At 42.0% G+C, this 10,453-nt stretch overlaps 1 protein-coding gene across 1 annotated transcript in view; it reads right to left on the reverse strand.

Annotated features, from left to right (window-relative positions):
* LOC100692877 (glutamate receptor ionotropic, NMDA 3B) overlaps positions 1–8,223 on the reverse strand; it is a 77,825-nt gene extending 69,602 nt beyond the window's left edge. Inside the window, exon 1 of the mRNA XM_019349138.2 lies at positions 7,398–8,223. Coding sequence (XP_019204683.1) covers positions 7,398–7,931 — 534 coding nt within the window. The 5' untranslated portion in view covers positions 7,932–8,223. The remainder of the gene's footprint in view (positions 1–7,397) is intronic.
* Between the last annotated feature and the right edge of the window lie 2,230 nt (positions 8,224–10,453).

The raw sequence follows: 10,453 nt of genomic DNA on the forward strand, positions 1-10,453 counted from the left end.
TTCCAGATTTCCGTAATCATCATTCAATTCTGTGATCTGGCTAAAGCTATAGTAGGCTTATAGTTTTTATGGTCGTGCTTCATTACATAAAGATTTTTATTACTTTAAACAAGGTGATCAGGTTTTCCATCCACAAACATAACTGGTTTCACTTTTTTCAGTGCTGTGACCTGCTATGCAACCATTTTCATTTTGCCCTTACTCTGATCTTTAGCATCCAAAACATACACTAAATTGGACCAAGATCTAAATTTACGATATAGTTTATGTTTAAGATCATGTGCATTGCCCTAAATCCCAGCATTTAAACTCAAATTTAAAGTGCCAAAACTGGAGGAGAGCCAAATCGAGGGAAATGGTTCCATTTCTACACATGTAACTGATGTAACGAAGCATGTTTGCGTGTGTACACAAGTGCCACTGGTGCACTGTTGTATGTCTCCTTACAGACAGCTTTTCCTCTGTGGGCAGGTGGTGTTGAAGCCTAACCAGATGGGCTCTAAATCATGCCTGTTTTCTTGCCAACTCCCAACATAAATATCCCAGAAGGAACACAGAAGTTACCTTGGGGTCTACCATCCTTCAATCTCCTGTCTGTGCCTCACCCGCCTCTCAAATAACTTCATCCCTGACAGCTCTTGGCTCTGTCACACTTTCTCTGACACCTCCTGGTCCCCCCTTTCCTTTTTTATCTCTAACTTACTTGCTCACTTCACTTTGCTATTTCTTTCTCAGTTTTTAATCTTTCTTTGTTTCCCACCCCACCCTGTCGGAATTGCTATCTGTCTAACTCTGTTTGGTTCTCTATCTGTTTCTCTTTCCTACTCTTTTGCTTTTATTACTTGAATTTTGTCTTACCCCTTTCTGGACATTTACCCCATTTTCTCATCTTCACTCCTTGTGTTTGGCTAACCTGTCTCTCTGGCAGTGGCTCAGCTATGCCCCAACGCCATCTGTCAGCATCTGTTTAATCTCACATCAGCGCATGTCTTTCTCACCTTCTCTCCCCTGTCTCGCCACTTGTCTGCCTCTCCCGTCTGCTTGTCTTTCACCCCTGACCTATGCCTATGGGATCTTCTATAGGGTCCTATGATGTGTGTGTGTTGTCTCCCGATGTGCCCTTATCACTGAAGCCCACCTGGCCTAGATTTGTGGTGTTCTGCCTCAGTTGCCACATAATGAAAAACTATAACACACATTCTCATGTGTGTATGCAGGCAAACAACTGCTGCACAATCGCAGGTTCTGCAGAACGGGAAAGATGGCACTAACTTTTGGTGGATGGAATAAGTTTGGGAAGTTGAATAAGTTTGCATGAGTACAATCTATATGTGCACAGTGTGTGTTAGTGTGTAAACAGAATGTGTGTGTACATGTGCGCATGTCCACGTGTGTGCACGTGTTGGAGTGAAGGTGTTTTTCAATCACAGATAACTTTTAGTTATCACTCACTAATCCTCTAATGAACCGGCACAGTGTAGATAAAACTGCCTCCATCAGACTGTGCAATGGAAGAGAAAACACAAGTCGTGGGACTGCTGTCAGCCTTCCCCACCATTACCACCTTCCCTCCCTGCACCTCCACCCTCTCTTCTTCATTTATTTCAACCTTTGAACTCTCCTTCCTCTGCTGATCCCTCCTCTTTTTTTCCACCCTTCACTAGTTTTTCTATTTATTCCTCTATCCCACTTCCCTCCTTTTGCTTTCCTTCCCTTTTTTCAAAATAACCACTTTCTCCCCATGCCTTATTCTTTAATTCCTGATTCTTTCCTGTTTATTTACAGTAAATTTATTCCCTTATGTCTTTACTTTCCTTGTTTTCTACCTGGTGCCTCCCTTTTTCCATAGTCACTTTCTTATTCTCTGAAATATACTTCCTTTTTTCCAAGATTCGTCCTTCAAATGTTCCTTAATTTTTGCTTGATGAGTAGTTTTTTCCTGCGGTTTCTAATTCCACATATTCTGTCCATTCTCATATTTCCTCCTCACTTTCCCCTACTTCCATATTCTCCCATTCAACGTTTTCCCTCTTTTCTGAGTATAGAATAGACCAATTCCTTCTTTCTTTATCCCTATATACCTCCATCAGTTCCTTTATTAACTCATTATAATGAAAACCACATCTCCTTTGCTTGCTGATATATACAGCCATTCTGGTGCTTTTTGCTTCCATCCATCACTGGTCTACTTCATTTACTTTTTAGCTCCACTGAGTAACATAAAATTGGTGTGGAACTACTGGAGACATTTGTTTTACCAGAGGCAAAAACACAAGACAAACATTAGAACACTAACTTGAATGCCATAGTGAGCAGCTCAAACAAGCCCAGAGTCCTTTTGGTAATACATACTCCGCTGTTTCTGCTCTGCTCAATTAATCTGGCTCAGTCAAGACCGCGCTGAACTGTCATCATAGTACTAATAAAGAAAAAGCTTTGAGCTGTTTGCATTAAGTGGCCTGCTTGTCCCAAGCTGTCAGTTTCCCTGCAGCGCTGGCTAGGCGCAAGTTTTTGTCCCTCTCTTTCCACTCGTTTATTCCACTGTGGTTTTACGGCACAAATCCCCTCCTCATCTCAAAGAAAACACTAAAGGCAGCATGGCCTTGCAAAGCCTCATTAGGCTTAATAACCTTTAGTGAGCACAGGGCAGACTCTCTGTGCGTGCGTGAATCTCATATATGCAAGATACATTTTTTGCGTGAGGCCAGTACTTGCATTTCTCTGCAGATGTGCACGCGGGACTGCAGATGTGTGTGCGAACGCATTTGCAGCATGTGTGTCCTCTGAGAGCAGGGCTAGCTCCGAGCCACAATGCGTCTTATTCAGCAGGGTCCCGGGATTAAAATGTAATTTCATTCAAAGTCGCAAATTGGGTTTTTTACTGTACTAATCTTCATTTTACTAAGCAGAATGAGGTATGTCATTAAAAAAAGAAGAGACTTAATGAAAGAATGCGGGATGGATAGATTGCAGTAGGGAAAGTAGTTCACCAACAGAACGATAAAGGTTGTTTCAAATCATAAACAGTAAAGACCTCATGAATTATACACTGCATTACTTTGTGGTGTGTATTGTGGTAATTACAGTTTAGGGATAGTGGTAATGACATCAGCATTTGCAGTTATTGCGTTCTGTTAATGCTGCGATTCCGTGGGACTTGAGGTTCAGCAGCTCAGTATAGATTGAGATTTAATTATCAGCATCACTAAACACAGCGGCAATGTAACAGGTGCAAGCTGGGTCAAGAAAAATATGCCTTTGTACTCATAATGCATGTATACAAGGCTAGTACAAAATAGGCTTTGTGAAATAGGAATAAAACACTCTTCTTTATTGAAAGGAATATAATAATATGAGGAATGTCTTGTGGAAATAATTGAGGTAAAGGAACTACAAAGGGGAAAAATATGAATGTTAGTCAGGATTAAAGTCTGTGAAATAGACTTCTGTACATTCCACCTTATGGGGGAAAAAAATCCAAGGTTTATTTCAATGGCAACTGGTAGTAAAGTGAGCTGCAGGAACTCAGTTCCACTTGTGGAGAATGACAAATAATGGATTCACTTCATACCACCCCTCTCACCTAATCACACTCAGAAATCAGCAAAACCATTTCCTTTGGCTCTCTCCGCTAATACACTTTCAAAAAAAGAAATCATGATCTCACTAAATAATTCCTGTGATATTATCAGCAAATCCAGAATTGTTTGGTAGTACTGTGCATGAAAAAAGGCTGGCCACATTAAAAATGCATAATGTTCTTTTTCAATTATATCTGTTGGCAAATTGCACCAACTTTTAACAAAAAAAAAAAAAAATTAGAATTAAATTGTTACTATTACCAACACACCCCAACATATGCATAGAATACCAATTTCAAACCCCATCCCATTTATTATGGGGTTAATCCAGGCTATTTTTGGACTTTTTTGCTTAAATATCAAATATGCTCAATTTCATTACTTACTTTGAATCAATGAAAAGCTACTGATGAAAAAATCAGCTTCCAAAATGCCCATAATGGCCCTAATGGGAATTAGAAGTCCATTTCCTTTTCGTTCCCCACCCCTCTCTGTCCCTTCTTCCTTGCTCCTCTCCTCCCATTCTGCATGCCATAGATGGATGAGAGAGATTTACAGTTAGGGGTCATACAGTGGTTCTAATTAGCTTAAGTAGGTTGGAAGAATAAGCACTTCCTTACTGAGACACATCACATAGTCCCAGAGCTCTTTCTGACTAAGCAGGGAGAGGAGAACGCAGACGGACAGACGACCCCTGTCTCTGGCTGTCTTTCTGTCCCCGTGTCTGTCTATGCCCTTTCATGTCTCTGTTTCATCAGTGGTGCTGAATATTTTTCAGTCTTGTGACACGGGAATAATTGACAATAGAGAATTTCATGTGACAATTTGTGGGACAAATTTGCATAATGATGACAACCCTTCAACCCCTCAGCATCTGGTTGGTTTGGGTTTTTTGGGCGCACTTAAAGGTAGTCAGAAAAATCTATCATCACAACCTCCAAGAAATGTCACACATGCTACATGACGCCCCCGACATGGAAGAGTATTTCTTTTGTTGTTGTCGTCAGATGAAACATGAAATATGGCGAATTAGCTGTCACGAAAGAAAAATAAAACTGTGCCACACACTAATTAATTTGTGAAAGACTGTATTTTTTTCCCCTCATTGACATTTTCTTTGACCTTGAAGAAGTCTGTTTAGCCTGAGAAGAAAACAAGTCAACAAGTTGCCTTTTAGTTTTCTGTGGTGTTTTAAAATTGATGTAGTATTCTTTTGGCAGGTAAAGGGAACAATCAGTTTGTTTTTTTTCTAAATGTGCATGAACCTTTCTTTCTTTCTTTCTTTGTGTCTTTCTATCCCTCTCTGATGTCCAGGAAAGGTATCTGTTCACCAGAAAAACATGGGCTCAATTCCCAGTAGCCTGCAGAATTTCCACAATTTAAAAACCCCAGGAGGAAAGACTCTCTTTTGAAAAAACAAAACCCCTCCCCTTCTCATTTGGATCAATCTGTGACAGATTTTTTTTTTTTTTTTTTTGGCCAAGCCGTTTGTTTTGTCTCTGCTGTTCTCCAGCCCACCTCCCCCATCTCTGGAGCTCTCCGCCCTCCTGATGCTAGAATGTAAATAGCATCTTTAATTAGAATAATATCTTCTGATTTGGGTTTTTTCCCTGTCAGCAGTGAAACCTGTGCACTGTTCCCTGTTTGTACAGGCTAACAATCGGCCTCCCTGTTGACCTAACCCACTCGTCATTGCCCTCTCTGTGTGTGTTTAAGATCCTGTCCCACCTCCTGCCAGCGTCCTTTAATTTCCCACATTGCTCCCTTTCTATAGAGTTGCACCCTAGGGTGTGAGAGAAAGAAAACACACTACGATCCTTCACAGGCCATTCCCCTGAAATTCAAACTGTTTTTGGGCTGTGACTAAAGGCTATTTTATCGTCACCAAACCAACTGTATTTTTTAATGGTGAAATTATCCTGATTTTAGTGTCATAATTCAGGAAATTTGAAAATCTGACCTTTCAGATTTCTTACAGAGTCCCAAAATTGCTTAATTTGTCCACCCACAGTCCAAAATCTATGACAGTAATGAGAACACATATATAAAAACATGAAATCACAAAAAAAGAAGAATCACAATAAACAAGAAACCAGCTATTAACTAACGAGCTAATGTTTTCAGCAGTCTACCCCATTGGCATGAAAGTTCAAAAAAACAAGATCATAAAGGAGGTTGAAATGTTTTACATGCAGTAGATGCAGGTTTTTTAAATAAGTGTTTCAAAATGGCTGTATTTGTCTTTTTTTGTTTTGGAGAGCACTTATTGGTCACACGCTGTACTCAGAACTGTTCTCTGGGGAATAATTTCCACTTTCTGGTCCTTTTTTGTCTGTTAGCCATCATAAGATTGGACATTATCTTCAATAAAAAAGAAAGATTAGTCTGACACCAAGGAGAAAAAAAGAGAAGCTTTTGTGCAGCATTAAACACAAAAATTAACCAAAAAAGGCTTTCATTTCACAAATGTCTCTTGAAATTATGGCTAAAAATACTGGAGCGCTACGACATAGAGAGACAAAGAAAGAGAGTGATGATTGTTGTTTGCCCTCTGACTGCTTGGCACAGTTCTATAGAAAAAAAGAACCCTGTTCTCTCTTCCAGTTCACCCCTTCTATCCCCCCCCCCCCTTCATATCTCCTAAATTTCTCTCCTTTTACTCTCCTCTGCTTATCTCCTTGCTTTGCCGACACATTCATCAAGTGGTTTGACTTCTCATTCATGCAACCTTTATTGAAATCGAATAAGCAATCCATTGTTGGCAAAGAGAGGTGGCAGGACAAAGATTTTAGACTTACCCCCACCCCACATGATGGTGATAGTTAAATATGTGTTGCAAAGTGCGTGTATTCATATGTTTGTGGTGACTTAGAGATGCAGTTGGCTGCTCAGTGGGATAGAGACATTTTTATGTAGGCAAATGTGACAGAAGCTGCACTGACTGACTGGCAGTTCTGCTGGGAATACTAACATTGCACACACACATAGATCTGTGTTGTCTACCTAATTTTAATTCTACCACATTTACACACATAAGCATAGCATATATGTGATCATACTAATAGAATGAGCCACACTTCTCCGTGACATCTGTCTATCAGTATTTCAACTGCTGGAATGGGCTCAGAAAGGTGCCAGAAGCAATCTCTAAGTACACACATCCTTTCTGGCACAAACACACACATACGCACATAGATTCACAGAGAAAAGAGCTTAGAAAGAGAGAAATTTTCACCTCGCTCGGGGGTTCAGTCCAATACCAAGTCAAAGTGACCAGATATTAAACATGCATGTTAAGGGCCTGCAGGTTCACCAGAGCTCAGCTAAAATCAGTCTGAACAGCAGACTTTGCTGGAAGAAGGCAGCAGTGGTAGAAGTTAAAATCTGATACACTAAAATGTCTCTTTTTTAAAATTAATTATCCGTGTAACATTATCACCATTTCTGTCCGTATTATTTTAATCATTCTTTAGTATAACTGCTCTGATGATCACACTTCTGTCCAATCCACCACTGTCCATTTGCCTTTAGCCTGCCTTAAAATCTGGCTAGTAGGAAGCATTTTGCACCAACTCAGATAACAAAATCCATGCCACAGGCTAATGGGTCAGTCAAAGACTCACTGGAGAATGTCAGCTCTTGGAATCAGATGAAATTATGTTAGGTCATGGCATGCTGCTAATTGAAGTGCAAGATGCTGGAAAGATGAAAGCCATGATATATACACACATAACCATTTTTCACTGTCATCTTTCAAAGATGATCGCTACAGGTGCACAGTGACGGCCAGGAAAGACACACAGCGTCAATCCCTACCTTAGTCACAAGGGGTTCTGTGTCCTCCAGGATAGATACGAAGGGGATCTCCAGGAAAGAGGAGAGAAACTCCACCTGGATCAGCTCCTCCCTGGAGCGGGGAAAGGCGAGCACGGCTGACACACCCCTGACCACCAGGTCCTGGCAGGCGCTACGGGACAATGACTCAGGGTCCCCTCCCGCGGGCGATCGAGCCACCATTTCCAAGCTCAGGTTGTAGGGCAGCAGTGGAGGTGGCTGAGAGGTTGTTGTGGAGGAGTCTGCCCCTCCGCCTTGATGCCGGAGGCTGGCCAGGGCGCGGTTGAGCGCGTTTTGTATCCGTGCCGGCTGTCGGGTCGGCAAGAGCGCACCGAGACGCACGGTGTGTCCTATCCGGGCGAGAATGTGGCAAGGTTGTGGGTGAGGGAAGCAGGCGTCCGGGGAGGAAGAGACGGTTAATAAGAGAAGCAGCAGGAGCGTTCTGGCAGAGAAGAAAAAGAGATGAGTTCTCCCCGGGGCGAGGCAGTAGGTCCAGAGTCCAGAAAGAGACACCATGCTGCAGCTCCGACACACAACACTGGAGGACTGGGCTCTGCTCGGCGGGAGATGGCATAGCTCCCTCTTTCTCCCGGCTCCACCGCTTTTCTCAGACTTGATGGTTCTTTTCTTTTCCCCTTTCTTCTTTGTTGATGCGCGCTGTCGACGGTGATTTGTCGGCGTTTTGACGTTTCGACTCTCACCTCTTCAAAGTTTTTATGTCAACAGTAAAAGACGCGCTTGGTGGAGGAGAGGAGAAAAGAGCGCTCACAGCTTAGTGCGGTCGCCCCGCTTCTGTCAGTCTCTGCTGGAGAAAGGCACACCAGCTGTGAAGTGTGTGTGTGAGCGTCTCTCCAAGTGTGTGTGTGTGTGTGTGTGTGCGTGTGCGAGAGTCTGCCCGCCAATAATCTAACCTCTCACGGAGCTTGCCTCTTGTTGAATTTTAATGAAAATTCGTCGGCTAACATTTCCTTCCGCTTCTTCGGGTCCCGGGGAGAATTTGCAGGTAATGTTTTCATTCAGTATCTAAAAAACATCGGATTTGTCTTATCTGATATATATATATATATATATATATATATATATATATATATATATATATATATATATACACACACACACACACACACACACACACACGTATAGTATTAAGTATTACAATAGTATTAAGCCAGCCAGACAATCAAATATAGAAATAAGTTTGCTGCTTCTAGATGACTTAGATTTATACAGAGAGCTATTGATGGCACAGATCTTTCGAAAATGCACAAATTCCGAGCACAAAAAGTATTAGACTGCTGTAAGTGTCATAAAGATTGATTCGAAGCAAAAAGAGGACTGAAAGTTGTTCTTTTTGTTTTTTTGTTTCAAATTGAATCCTTTTTGAAAAGGTGGCCATTCATTTTCTGATGTAATATGCCACTTTTAAGCACCTCTGCAGGCCGGATCGCGATGTTCCTGCCAGGTTGGGCAACACAAAGCTAATAGCTCGCTGAAATCTCAATTTTCCTCCGGGATTTATACCCACTTTTTTCCTACCGTCCAAGTAGAACATTACCCGTTGTGTAACCACGTCTTTTCAGCACCACGGACAGCGCCAATGCCATAAAAGAGATCTACTGTGCATGCTAATATGGCTTCATGCAAGGGACAGCGCTCAGTACTCCTTTCATTCATTCTGCCCTCACTTCTCTGTCCCCCGGATCTAATTTGCCATCGTTAGAGCGGAACATTCAGCAAATCTTTGTGTCCACCGGGTGAATTCTGGTCTGGTGGTGCTGTGGTTCTCATAGTCCCCGCACACCCTTTTTTCTGATAATTCCCTGTTTGTCAAACACCAGTGATGCCTTTAATGTCCCGTCTCTGCCTTTCTTTCTTTCTCACTCTCTGTGGCTTTGGCATGGGGTGAAGTTGCAGGGCCGTTTCACTGTGAGGTCTGGCTTGAAAAGGTTTCCTTGGCGAACCTGCAGATAAAAGTATCACTGCCTCTCGCTGACTGTCTATCACTAGCGCACACACACACATTCCCGGGATCAACAAGTCATTTCACAGCCTGCTGGGTGACCTGATGTGATACCAGTGCGATTTACTGACAAATATGAGACAGTTGGGGGAAAAGAGTGTTTTCTTACCTTTCCTCCTTCGCCTCATGCTCCACTAGCTCCAAATAGAGGAAAGATGAAAACCAACACTGTGGGCTTTGTTGTACTGCAGAAACCGGCAGCATTAAACTTGCATGGCTCTTCATACACTCTCCCTCTGGTACCTGTTGAAGCTGGGCAGAGGAGAGGGAAAAACGCGTTTTTCCAAATATATTTCTGTTTGTTTACGTAGTGAAATGTGATAATGTTTGTATGGAAACCGATTTCATTATAATGTGGAAATCTGAGCGCACCAGGGTGTTGAAGCTGTTATGTAACCAAATGATATATTATCAACTTGAGCAAACATTTTTCTCTTTTCTTTGGTTTCATTTTACATTGTTACTTAGGGCTATTTGTAGTTACGTGCAATAGATAAAAAGAGAAAAAGAAATGATAAAAATTATTTTGATATTTTGATTATGTATGGCTTCTTGGCACTTATGAGACATATATTCTTCTTGTTAGGCGTCACCAACCACAGTGGCTCATCATCCTTCATCGCACCCTATTCTTAGCACCCTAACCTCCACTGTCCTCCTATGTGGTCATTCTCTTTTCCTTCTGCCTGACAGCTCCATATTCAACATCCTTTGTCCATTATATCCACTATCCCTCCCCTGCACATGTCCAAAGCATCTCAGCCTTGCTTCCCTAACTTTGTCTCTTAATTGTTCAACCTGATCTGTCCTTCTAATCTTGTTCATTCTGGTCACTCCCAACAAAACAACTTAACATTTTCAACCCTGCCAACTCTGCTTCCTGTCTTTTTGTTAGAGCCACCGTCTTCAAACTGTACATTACAGCAGGTCTCATTACCATCTTGTAAACCTTCCCTTTCACTCTTGCTGCTATCCTTCTGTAACAAATCACCCCTGACACTCGTCTCCACCCACTCCA

The sequence above is a fragment of the Oreochromis niloticus genome, linkage group LG19, assembly GCF_001858045.2.
Source record: "Oreochromis niloticus isolate F11D_XX linkage group LG19, O_niloticus_UMD_NMBU, whole genome shotgun sequence".
Lineage (NCBI taxonomy): Eukaryota > Metazoa > Chordata > Actinopteri > Cichliformes > Cichlidae > Oreochromis > Oreochromis niloticus.